Raw genomic sequence first — 13,037 nt, forward strand, 5'->3', positions numbered from 1 at the left:
ACATAAACGAGTGGCCAGCCAGGCTTGGTCCCTGGGCCCCTGTTCTTGAATGTTCTTGCTTCCACTAAAGTAACATTTACACTCCCGATTTTTGCATACTCCGGGTTCTGGGGAATATAGATCTGAATCCAGTATGGTTCCTGCCTTCAAGAACCTCACAAATATTCTAGACCAGCACTGCCCAATAGAAAGAAATATAATGCAAGCCACATGTGCAGTTTTAAGTGTTCCATGTTAAATTAAGTAAAAAGAGACAGGTAAATCGAATTTTAATAACAGATTTTACTTCATCCAATTGAATGGTATCATTTCAATGAGCAATTCTGATAAAAGTGATTGAGATCTTTTACATTCTTTTTCACTACTTCTTTGAAATCTGATGTGTGTTTTGTACTTGGAACACCTCTCAGTGTGGACCAGATGCATTTCACATACTCAGTAGTCACACGTGGCCAGTGCTTTCCATACCAGACGGTGCAGCACCTGTAGGGGTTTCCTCCACTGCAGATAGACTAGGAGACCCCAAGATGGAAAGCCTGAAGAATCTGCTCCTCAAAGTAGGGACCTTAATGGGGTGCACACCAGGGCGACCCCAAGTGGTAGGCTGCTTTTGAACCATGGCTATCCCTACCTCGAGACTCAGCTGAAAAGAACTCAGGTAGTCTTGGGAAGTGCTTCCTCAATGCTTAAACTTTAATGCAGGAAAAGAATAGAAGGTTCAGGCAAGGAGGGAGGATCACTTGAGGCTGGGAGTTCAAGACCAGCCTGGGCAACAGCAAGACCTTGCTATACAAAAAATAATTTTAAAAAATTATCCAGGTATGGTGGTGTGGATCTGTAGTCCCTAGTTATTTGGAGAGCTGAGGTAGGAGGATCGCTTGAGCCCACGAGTTTGAGGCTGCAGTGAGCTGTGATCACACCACTGCACTTTGACCTGAGTGACAGAGCCAGACCCTATCCCCTACAAAAACAAACAAACAAACGAACAAAAAAACACCCTACCATGTCTGCCAACCCCACTCTGTCCTGGCTGTGTGAAACCAGTCCCCACAGCAGCTCTGCCACTCTCTGCTTCTTTTCCAAACAGACCCTACTTCCAGTCACTCCCCATGGCCAGCCAGTCCTGATCACCCTCCAGCCAGCTGCCAGCGAACACCACTGCCTCAGTGCCAGAACCATCTACACCTTCAGTGTCCCGAAATACAGCAAGTTCTCTAAGCCCACCTGCTTCTTGCTGGAGGTCCCAGGTGGGTATCAAGTGGTGCAGAAGGGGGAACTTTCCCTCTGGGCCTTGGGAGCTTCGTGACCAGTGGTTAAGAACATCAGCCTAGAGATAGACTTGCCTGGATTAAAACCACACTCATTGTGTGTCTTTGGGCAGCTTACATAATGCCCTGAACCTTGGTTTGCACAGTCTGCAGGATGGGTTTATTCTTGTGAGGATTAAATAGGGTAATGTATGTGAAGCACTCAGCACAGGTGCAGTTGTAGACAAGAGCCATTGTTGTTTCTCTCATTGTTATTTTTCCTTCCTTAGAAGCCAACTGGGCTTTCCTGGTGCTGCCATCACTTCTGATACCACTGTTAGTAATTGCCGCAGGGGGTGTGATCTGGAAGAGCCTCATGGGGAACCCCTGGTTTCAGCGGGCAAAGATGCCACGGGCCCTGGTATAGCAAATCTGGGGATGTGCGGCAGGTGGGGAGGGGGTTGAGAGTAAGGGAGTGAGGCTGGAGCTATGAGTCGTTCAGATAGAATATCAAGATGGTCCAGACTCTTAGACCAAAACGTCTATCTTTGTGTCTGAATTTCCACCATTAGTAATGCATTCATTTAGTTCTGAATAAAATGGCAAATGGGCCCGGGAGGGAGGAGTGCCTTAAGTTCTTTTGAGATAAATAACTTCACCTCTGCTAAGGATGTGTCAGCTGCTGAGAGCAGAGCCCCTGGCCTTGGACCTCAGGAGAGATACTCAAAAGGGGAGGAGGAGAGGAGGCACCAAAGGGGACATCTTAGAAGAGTCCCAATTTTTAGTTCACACTTTAACCCAGGATGAGCCGTGTCCTGGCTGACCTTGGAGTTTCTTCCTGGTCTGCTGGGTCTCTGCCTTAGAGTCTAGGGGCCAGCTGGGGCAGGGGAAGCCCAGGAGGTGATATAGGTCGGCCCTGTTCAGATGAGGGCTGGCAGGGGCAGCTTGGGCCTAGGTGAGGCTCCGATGGGCGTGGGGGCTTTGAGGATGGGTTCTGAGTGTCCCTGCATCATGGCAGAGTGACAAAGGGAGCATTTCCAAATTTCCTGGCTCCAGGATCTGTGGGAGAATCCCACTAACTGTCGGGGTGACAACCTCGGGTAGACATGTCTGTGCCCTCAGCCTTCCTGTTAAGAGCACACCAGCTGGATTTGCAACTCCCAGCGCCTGCACCCAATGGGCTTTCTCTGGCCTCTGGAGCCCACACTGCCCCTGCATGTGGCAGGCTGCAAAGTGTCACAGCCACCAGCTCTTCCATTCCTCAACAATGACTGCGGATAAATAGCCCAGGAGCGTTCCCCTCCTGGGGTCGCTCTGAGGTGCATGTGCCCAGTGGCTCCCTGAGTTCCCAGCAGGATTAAGTGCCAGTAGCTCTAGTGGTCAGCTGCTTGATAACACCCCGCTTCCTCACTGCTCCCCCAGTCCCATCTGGTGTGTTCTGGGATCACCTCCCAAAGAAACTGCTTACACTTGAAGCCTTGTCTCAGGTCTGTTTCTTGTCTCAGGTCTGTTTCTAGGGGAATTCAGATGAAGATAATTATGCTTCAGGAAAGCCTAAATTTTCTGCTCTTCTCTCCCCTACCCAAATCAGGACTTTTCTGGACACACACACCCTGTGGCAACCTTTCAGCCCAGCAGACCAGAGTCCGTGAATGACTTGTTCCTCTGTCCCCAAAAGGAACTGACCAGAGGGGTCAGGCCGATGCCTAGAGTCAGGGCCCCAGCCACCCAACAGGCAGGATGGAAGAAGGACGTTGCACAGGACGAGGAGGAGGAGGATGAGGAGGACACAGAAGATGGCGTCAGCTTCCAGCCCTACATTGAACCACCTTCTTTCCTGGGGCAAGAGCACCAGGCTCCAGGGCACTCGGAGGCTGGTGGGGTGGACTCAGGGAGGCCCAGGGCTCCTCTGGTCCCAAGCGAAGGCTCCTCTGCTTGGGATTCTTCAGACAGAAGCTGGGCCAGCACTGTGGACTCCTCCTGGGACAGGGCTGGGTTCTCTGGCTATTTGGCTGAGAAGGGGCCAGGCCAAGGGTCGGGTGGGGACAGGCACCAAGAATCTCTCCCACCGCCTGAATTCTCCAAGGACTCGGGTTTCCTGGAAGAGCTCCCAGAAGATGACCTCTCCTCCTGGGCCACCTGGGGCACCTTACCACCGGAGCCGAATCTGGTCCCTGGGGGACCCCCAGTTTCTCTTCGGACACTGACCTTCTGCTGGGAAAGCAGCCCTGAGGAGGAAGAGGAGGAAGAGGAGGTGAGGGAATCAGAAACCGAGGACAGTGATGCGGGCAGCTGGGGGGCTGAGAGCACCCAGAGGACCGAGGAGAGGGGCCGGACATTGGGGCATTACATGGCCAGGTGAGCTGTCCCCCGGCATCCCACCGAATCTGATGCTGCTGCTGCCTTTGTGAGGACTACTGGGCTTCCCAAGAAACTTGAGAGCCTCCGTACCTCCCCTGGGCAGCGGAGGGGCATTGCACTTCCGGGAAGCCCACCTAGTGGCTGTTTGCCCGTCGGGCTGAGCAATAAGATGCCCCTCCCTCCTGTGACCCACCCGCTTTAGGCTGAGCTACAAGAGGGGTGGACACAGGGTGGGCTGAGGTCAGAGGTTGGTGGGGTGTCATCACCCCCATTGTCCCTAGGGTGACAGGCCAGGGGGAAAAATTATCCCCGGACAACATGAAACAGGTGAGGTCAGGTCACTGCGGACATCAAGGGCGGACACCACCAAGGGGCCCTCTGGAACTTGAGACCACTGGAGGCACACCTGCTATATCTCATGCCTTTCCCAGCAGCCACTGAGCTCCCCCATCCCAGGGCTCAGCCTCCTGATTCATGGGTCCCCTAGGTTAGACCCAGATAAAAATCCAGTTGGCTGAGGGTTTTGGATGGGAAGGGAAGGATGGCTGTCCTCAAATCCTGGTCTTTGGAGTCATGGCACTGTATGGCTTTAGTGTCAGACAGACCGGGGCTCAAATCCCAGCTCTGCTGTTGACTGGTTGTGTGATCTTGGGGAAAATACCTTCCTTCTCTGCCTCGGCTTCCTCATCTGCAGCTACCCCTGGGTGTGGTGAGGGCTCTAGGGAATCTCAGATGTGTGTAGCACGGAGCCTGCTGTGTCCTTGGTGCTCTCTACATGGTGGCCGGTAGAATTCCCCATCTATCCAGGCTCCAGGAGACCCCTGGGCATCTCCCACCTGTGGCCCCTAAACCCAGAGTGACTGAGAGCACTTACCATACAGCTTGTCTCATCCCCAGTCTACCTCCTTCCTTCTACCCTCGCTGCCTCCCAGTCAGGAGAGTGAGCTCTCAGAAACCAGAGCCCCACCCAAGGGGACCCTGGTCTCTCCGCCTTCACCTAGCAATGGGAACCCTGCTTCCCAGGGGAGGAACCAAGTGCTCCACCTTCTAGGGACCCAGTTTGTTGGAGTAGGACAGTAAGGTGGCAGGAATCGGACTTCTGGGCCTGTAATCCCTGTTTGGACGGCACGTTAGACTCTTGGTTGACTATTGTGGTTCTTAGAAGTCCCATTCTCCCTTCCAGTTATGAGAAACCAATGCCTTCTAGATTCAGGTGACTATCCTTACCTGGGGGTGCTGATGCATCCTCAGTTAACCTACACCCACCTGAATACAGATGAGCGTAGCTGAGTTTTAACCCATAGGACCAAAGTGTTTTGTGGTGGAGGATCTGAACAACCTTGGCTCTGTGGCCATTCAACCTGCCAGGACTAACGTTTCTGGATTTGTGAAGAAGGGATCTTCAAAGCCATTGAACCCACAGAGCTGTGTTGTTTTAAAGTGACCACAAGGGTACAGCATTAAATGGCAGAAGTGGAAAAGCTTCTTAGGGCATCTCATCCAGGGGTTCTCAAACCATGTCCCCCAGAGGCCTTGGGTTGCAGTTGCAGGGGGCACCGTGGGGCTATAGGAGCCTCCCACTTTCACCAGAGCAGCCTCACTGTGCTCTGATTTACACACTGTGGCTTTCCATGTAAGGTTTTGTTTACAGGGTTCCACTACTGAAGAAAAAGTTAGCAAACCACTCCTTTTGTTGCGAAGGAGCTGAGGTCCAGGGTGGCAAAGGCACTTGCCCAAGGTTGCCCAGCAGTGCTGCTCTGATGACTTGTTGTGCACATCCCCAAGGGTAAGAGCTTCAATCTCTGCACAGCCGGGCCAGCCTCTGACCCCTTGTCCATGTCAGTAAAATATGAAGGTCACAGCCAGGATTTCTAAGGGTCAGGAGGCCTTCACCGCTGCTGGGGCACACACACACATGCATACACACATACGACACACACCTGTGTCTCCCCGGGGGTTTTCCCTGCAGTGAGGCTTGTCCAGATGATTGAGCCCAGAAGAGGAAGAACAAACAAACCACTGGGGAGGGCTGTGGCTTGGGGCCAGCTCCCAGGGAAATTCCCAGACCTGTACCGATGTTCTCTCTGGAACCAGCCGAGCTGCTTCGTGGAGGTAATTTCAAAAAAGTAAAAGCTATCATCAGCATCATCTTAGGCTTGTATGAAATAACCACTCTGTTTCTATTCTTAAACCTTACTATTTTTGTTCTGTTTTGTTTTTTGGAGTCGGAGTTTTGTTCTTGTTGCCTAGGCTGGAGTGCAGTGGTGCGATCTTGGCTCACTGCAACCTCCACCTTCCGGGTTCAAGTGATTCTCCTGACTCAGCCTCCCAAGTAGCTGGGATTACAGGCACCTGCCACCACACCTGGCTAATTTTTTTGTATTTTTAGTAGAGACGGGTTTTCACCATGTTGGCCAGGCTGGTCTCGAACTCCTGACCTCAGGTGATCCGCCCGCCTCGGCCTCCCAAAGTGCTGGGATTGCAGGCGTGAGCCACCGCGCCCAGCCAAACCTTACTATTTTTTTTTAAAGAATTTTTTCCAGAGTTTAATTTCTGACATAGCTTAAGTTTTCCGGTAACTCTAAACTCCATCTCCTTTATCGTCATTAAGTCATTCACAAAAAGCCAGGAGAAGCGTTAGGAAAGGGCATGATAATCAGTATAATAATTTGCCTTGTGTGGTCAGCACTTAACTGTTTACAAAGCCCTTTCACATGCACAGCAGGTGGGAACTGCGCGGTGTGGGCTGGGCCTGCGCTGGAAGCATATCCCGTGAAAAGTTTTAGTGCCTTAGGTGAAAGTAACATGTATCACTTTAGAGTACTAACAGTATATGTTGTTCTTATGTATTTGTATTTATTTCTATTTTTTCTATGTTTATGTCATATTTAAATGATATTCTACTGCTTGTTGGTATTACCCTAAACTGTTTAAATAAAGAGCTCTATTTTTTTTAAAAAAAAAGGTACAATTGAATGGAAAAGCATATGCTCTTATCTTTTTTTTTGAGACAGGATCTCACTCTGTCGCGCACGCATGCATCACCAGGCCTGGTTAATTTTTTTGTTTTTGTAGAGATGGAATCTCCTATGTTGCCCAGGCTGGTCTCAAACTCCTGGGCTCAAGCAATCTTTCCCGCCTTGGCCTCCCAAAATGTTGGTTGGGATTATAGGTGTGAGTGACTGTTTCTGGCCTATGCTCTTATTTTTCAAAGGCTCCTCACTTCTCCTCTGGGAAACCTAGCTGTTAAGACTACAAGGGTTGGCCAGGCGGGATGGTTCATACCTGTAATCCCAGCACTTTGGGAGGCCGAGGCGGGCAGATCACGAGGTCAGGAGATCAAGACCGTCCTGGCTAACATGGTGAAACCCCGTCTCTACTAAAAATGCAAAAAATTAGCCGAGCATGGTGGTGGGCGCCTGTAGTCCCAGCTACTTGGGAGGCTGAAGCAGGAGAATGGCGTGAACCCGGGAGGTGGAGCTTGCAGTGAGCCAAGATCACGCCACTGCACTCCAGCCTGGGCAACAGAGCAAGACTCCGTCTCAGAAAAAAAAAAAAGACTACCAGGGTCTTGAGTCGGGTCCGCAGAAGCAGACCCAGAGAAAAGGTAGAAAGGTAGAAAGCAGTGCAGTGATCCAGGTAAGGCCAGGAGGGGAGTGTGGAGGCAAGATGGGGCGGGGGTAGGGGAGGAGGGCAGTCAGGCAAAGTGTGTCATCAACAGGTCCCTGCTGTGGGCAGCTGGACCTCAGTGCCCCTGGAGAGCTCTGGAAGTCAATGTAGGATGCACTTCAGATTTGGTCCCACTGCCAGGGGCAGGAGCCAGGGAGTCTAGCTACTCCCTCCCATCAGTCCAGTGTGGAGGCCGTTCCCTGAGGCAGAGTTGCAGGTACTTGCAGTTGGAATCCACCAAGCTGAGTGCACAAGAAAGGGGAGTGCCATCGGGCTGAGAGCAGGGTCCCCAGCCAATATCCCTTGTTGTAGTGAGGCTGGAGCTGACAGCTCACCCAGCTGCAACTATGGTCCATGGAAGGATATGGAACAGCACCTGTGCGCCTAGCTTTGCACTGCCAAACTCATTCCAGCAGCTCTCCATTAGCGAGGATCTCCCAGTTTCTAGCGACTCTCTCAAGGCCACCTGGTGACTGTCTAGCACTGTGCCCGCAGTTGTCACCACTTATTGGTGCCAGGGCAGGCGCTAAACCCAAGCCTAGCTGATCCGACAAGTCCCTCTCCCTGGAATTCAGTAGTTTCCCTGGCTGGCTGGGCCTGGAGCAGGTACCTTCCAATCTGCCAGGCCGCATTTCCCAGTCTGAGGAACAGTCCGCAGACAAGACAAGAAAGCAGCCACTGCCACGTGGGCTGCCAAGACAAGAAACGGTAACCCCTGCTTCTGGTCCCTTCCCCCAGGTGCAGCTGCACCCGGGCCTCGACTTCATCCCACTTTTAAAAATATTTTTTTCTAGACAGAGTCTCTCTCTGTCAGCCAGGCTAGAGTGCAGTGGCGTGATCTCCGCATCTCAGCTCACTGCAACCTCCACCCCTCAGGTTCAAGTGATTCTTGTGCCTCAGCCACTCAAGAAGCTGGGATTACAGGTGTGCGCCATCACATTCTGCTAATTTTGGGATTTTTTTATTTTGTTTTGTTTGTTGTTGTTGTTGTTTTGTTTTGTTTTTTTGAGATGGATTCTCGCTCTGGCTCCAGGCTGGAGTTCAATGGCGTGATCTTGGCTTACTGCAACCTCCTCCTCCCGGGTTCAAGCAATTCTCCTGCCTCAGCCTCCTGAGTAGCTGGGATTACAGATGCTTACCACCATGCCCAGCTAATTTTTGTATTTTTAGTAGAGATGGAGTTTTGCCATGTTGGTATTTTTTTTTTTTCAGTAGAGACAGGGTTTCGCCATGTTGCCCAGGCTGGTCTTGAACTCCCGGCCTCAAGTGATCTGCCTGCCTCGGCCTTTGAAAGTGCTAGGATTACAGGAGTGAGCCACTGTGCCCAGCTAGTTTTTGTATTTTTAGTAGAGACAGGTTTTCGCCATGTTGGCCAAGCTGGTCACTCCCCTCCCAAAGTGCTGGGATTACAGACATGAGGCACCATGCCCAGCCCCTTGCAACCTACATACAAGTCCATGAAAGAAACCAGAATGTGTTACCCCCAAATATGCCTCTTTGACACGATATTTTTGAATATTTTTTAGCTAAGGTAATTAAAAAGCAGCAAACAGAGGAAGAGCTCCCCTCTTTCCGCCGAAAGGCAGGTTATAAATTCTTCTTTACTGGAGACAACTTTTACAAACCTTATGCCATCAGTTTACTCTCATGCACTTATCTTCTCAGAGGTCCCTCCTTTGGGAGCCTAAACCTACTTTCTTTTGTCTTGCCACTTCTCTAAAATGTATTGTGGGTTTTTTTCCTGGTTCCCGTTGTGGGATATGATGAGGTTTCTCTTCAAATAATCTGATCCATCTTTTATTCTTTAATTCACAGTACACCCCTCGCCCCTTTCCTTTTTCTCCTTTTTGCCTTTGTTAGATGCCCAGGCACACCACAGTACCAGGGGTCATCAGTACCAGCTCACATTCCTTTCCTTATTTGGAAAGAAGACTAACTTTCTAGCTCATGACAGACACCCCTTCCCCGCCCTCTCCAATTTCTTTGTGTGCCCACCTTATGTAAAAAAATTCAAATGTTTAGCCAACCGGGATTCGTTTAGATTGTACGACCCGACCCCGGCCAATGGGGAAAGCGTACAGGGGCAGGACTTGCGTCAGAAGTAAAGGCTCTCTTGCCCTTTGTTCAGGTGTGCTCTCATGGCGACTGGCCAAGGAGGCACCCGTCTGCGCAGAAGTAAAATTACTTTGCTAAGAATCCTTTGTTCGAGTGTTCAATTTCCTTAGGATTTTGAGCGTTATTCCTGACACCGTTTTGTCAGGATAAAATTTATTGTTCTTTATTGCAGATGCTCTCTAAGCCAGAGTCAGAAGCCACTACACCATCACCTTTCTTTTGAGGTTTCTCCCTCCTGATGTGTGCCACACGTATTACAGACTTGTTTGTTTTTCTCTTGTTAATCTGTCTTTTGTTACAGGGGGATCTGTCTCTACTATGAACACGTGAGGGTTAAGAAATTATATTTCCTCCCCCACCCCAGCATTTAAGCCAGGGCCTTCTGTTACGTGTAACCAAATGTCCTTGCTAATTCACAAAGACAAGGAGACAGTGAATCCACCTCCCGGGTTCAAACGCTTCTCATGCCTCAGCCTCCCGAGTAGCTGGGATTACAGGCACCCGCCACCATGCCTGCTTGTGGCCATCTTCGGGTATCTGGTCCTTCCCAGGAGACAGGGAAGGACGTCCTCTCCAGGTGACCCGCCCGCCCTCCTCCTCCTCCTACTGCTGGGTCCTCACCCTTGAGCTTCCGGGCCTGTCTGCTGCCACCTCCTGGACAGTGGTGGTATGTCAGGGCTGCTGGGCGCGGTCTTACCCCAACCGGGCTGGGATAATGGACGCCCTGAAAACTTCCTTTAGGAAAGGGGTTGCTTTTCCTCTTGCCACCAGCACCTGGCACAGAGTGGAAGCTTGGGATTGAGTAAGTGAATGAAAGAATAAGTGAGTGAATTGGCGTATGAATTGGAGTAAGCGGACGGCTGTGGCTGACTTACATATAAGGTTGCAGGAGCTCTCGCATGCGATGATACCATCCTAATCCCAAATTCCCGTTGCCCGTGGGTGCCTGTCCTCCCTCGCCCAGCATCTGCTCTGAGGGGGCACTGGTGCTGCTCAACGAGCATAGTCATGATGGAGGCAGTACGTGGGAGACGGAACAGGACCTTAACACTTGGTCTGGGGCTTATTATTCTGTAATTGTTTCCCATGTGATTTAGGGTTTGATCAATGGCTACCTGAGGCATCTTCCCTGAGCTCATTCCTGTGTGCATAATGTGGGGCTGAAGTAATGAGGGTTGAGGGTGTTTTTTTCTAGAAAAACAGACTAGAAGTTATATCTAAATGCGTGAGTCAGCTCCATGAGTCAGTTCCTCAAGAGATACTGGTTGACACCAGGACCGGTTCCAGCCCCCGGGAGCCCCACCCTTGGCGTGTGACGATACATGACACGGAGGTGTGATGGCTTTATATAAGCTGAGTCTTTTTATTTCCCCCTAACTGCTTATTTAAGTGGATGAAGAGGAGAAGCTCCCGAGGAGTGCCCTGTCCTGGTGGACAAAACCATCAGCATATGGCAAGAGGCCGCTCTCTAGGAGGGCGGTGCCTCCAGGGTGGGACATATCCCACCTCACACTGAGTCTGTTTCTCCAGGTGCTCAGTGGACCATCTGGGAAGCCAGAGTCCAGTAGGAGCCTGGAGCCCCCACACTCCCATCTCTGAGCTCCAGGCCCTTTCATGAAAGCCCCTGCTTCTAAGTAACTCTAACCCAGCCTGGACACCTAACCTGCAGGATGCAATGCCGTTACTTTCTCCAGCCCTGGAATCGGGCCTCAAAAATGATGGCCAACTCAAACTTCTTTTTTTTTCCCAAGATGGAGTCTTGCTCTGTCATCCAGGCTGGAGTACAGTGGTGCAATCTTGGCTCTCTGCAACCTCCGCCTCCCGGTTCAAATGATTCTCCTGCCTCAGCCGCCCGAGTAGCTGGGATTACAGGTGCCTGCCACCACGCCTGGCTAATTTTTGTATTTTTAGTACAGATGGGTTTTTGCCATATTGGCCAGACTGGTCTTGAACTGCTGACCTCAGGTGATCCGCCCACCTTGGCCTCCCAAAGTGCTGGGATTACAGGGGTGAGCCACCACACCCAGCCTCAAACTTCTAAGGGAATGTTATCATTGCCCTCATGCCCACCTCCCTCCATCCCCACACCTGCACACCAGCAGTCTAGGTTTTTGCAAAGCTTTTTTTTCTTTTTTCTTTTCTTTTTTTTCTTTTTTAAGGCACAGTCTCCCTCTGTCCCAGGCTGGAGTGCAGTGGCATGCAGTCTTGGCTCACTGCAACCTCCGTCTCCCGGGTTCGAGCGATCCTCCTGCCCGAGTAGCTGGGACTACAGGCGCGCACCACCACGCCCAGTGTATTTTTAGTAGAGAAGGGGTTTCACCATGTTGGCCAGGATGGTCTTCATCTCTTGACCTCATGATTCGCCCGCCTCTGCCTCCCAAAGTGCTGGGATTACAGACGTGAGCCACTGCGCCCAGCCTGCAAAGGTTTTTAAGGGACCTCATTGGTCCTTGGGTTCCTCATTTTGTAACAGAGGATGCTTGCTGCATGAGACCTCCTTCTCAGAAACTGTCCAGAGACAGCAACCCAGCAACATTGAGGAGTAGAGACTTAATTCCATTTCTAGATGAGGAAGCTGAGGACGAGAGGCTAAGGGACCCTCACACAGCAGGGAAGTGGCAGAGCTAGAATTCAGACTGGGTCTGTCTACTCAAAGCCCATGTTCCATTCACTTCCCTTGGCTCCCGTGGGGGCCTATGAAAGTGCTCCCCCATCCTGGCTGGAAATGCATGATCTTCTCGATGTTTTTATGAAGAAGCAGGGCCTTGTACTTGCCTTATAGACATGTAATAAGCTTCTGGAACTTCAAACTCCCGAGAGAGCTGAAATTATAAGTAGAGTCAGGAAATTCTACAATGACTTTGTTTGTGTGAATGACATTAGTCATGAAGGGAATTCTGGGATGTCAGGGGAGGTTTCCAACCCCAAAGTGACATAGAAGCAGAGGCCATGCAAGCTGCAGAGGCCCTTAGGAGCCTTCTAGACCAAACCTCCTTTACAGACAGGGAAACTGAGGCCTCAAGAGGGGACAAGAGCTATTCATAGTCACCTGAAGTCAGGTGCAAGGTTGGGACCAGACCCAGGCTCCGGACCTGGGCCATGTAGTCAATGTCCCTGATTGACACAGCCCAGGCCTTGGAGTCAGATGGGCTCTCAGGCTTCGTTCCTTGCTCCTGCTCTCCAGGAATGACCAGGAACCCCTCTAGGACCTGCCCCTGCAGAGTCATTAACTACGGAGACAGCACTCCACACTCCCCGAAGACTTCTGGGCAACAGCCCACTGCCTTTTGATGTTGTTCTTCTGGCATTCCTGGGTGTTGAGAGAAGGGACAGGAGCAGGTCATATACCCGAGTATTTCATTGTAAAATGTGCTTTTTCTATAGCTTGGAGATGTTCCCTACAGTCTTAAAGCCCTGGCCAGCTTTCTCCGGCACACTCATTCATTCAGCAAATCTTAAGAAGTACCTGCTCTGTGCCAGCTCCTACTGGACACTGAGACACCCAGGAGAGCGAGCTCCAGGCCTTGTCCCCGTAGTCAGTACCATGGGGAATGGGAAAGCACCATGCAATATGTGCTAGGAGATGGGAACACAGAGCTGGTGTTCCCAACCCAACCACGGGAGCATCTCACACAGGGGAAGCTT

General features: G+C 51.1%; 2 protein-coding genes across 4 annotated transcripts in view; both read left to right on the plus strand.

Annotated features, from left to right (window-relative positions):
* The window catches only part of IFNLR1 (interferon lambda receptor 1), a 33,104-nt gene extending 26,544 nt beyond the window's left edge, over positions 1-6,560 (plus strand). Inside the window, exons 5-7 of one of the 2 annotated variants that reach the window (XM_002811287.4) lie at positions 1,088-1,247; positions 1,538-1,668; positions 2,839-6,560. In XM_002811287.4, coding sequence (XP_002811333.1) covers positions 1,088-1,247; positions 1,538-1,668; positions 2,839-3,609 — 1,062 coding nt within the window. In that variant the 3' untranslated portion in view covers positions 3,610-6,560. The remainder of the gene's footprint in view (positions 1-1,087; positions 1,248-1,537; positions 1,669-2,838) is intronic. The other variant, XM_009233751.4, reaches the window with a different exon arrangement.
* The window catches only part of IL22RA1 (interleukin 22 receptor subunit alpha 1), a 36,686-nt gene continuing 27,592 nt past the window's right edge, over positions 3,944-13,037 (plus strand). The window contains exons 1-2 of one of the 2 annotated variants that reach the window (XM_054540177.1): positions 3,944-4,095; positions 5,578-5,720. The gene's annotated coding sequence lies outside the window, so the exon portion shown is untranslated. Of the gene's footprint in view, positions 4,096-5,574; positions 5,721-13,037 lie in introns of those variants that run through there. The other variant, XM_024257289.2, reaches the window with a different exon arrangement.

This window comes from Pongo abelii, chromosome 1 (genome assembly GCF_028885655.2).
Source record: "Pongo abelii isolate AG06213 chromosome 1, NHGRI_mPonAbe1-v2.0_pri, whole genome shotgun sequence".
Lineage (NCBI taxonomy): Eukaryota > Metazoa > Chordata > Mammalia > Primates > Hominidae > Pongo > Pongo abelii.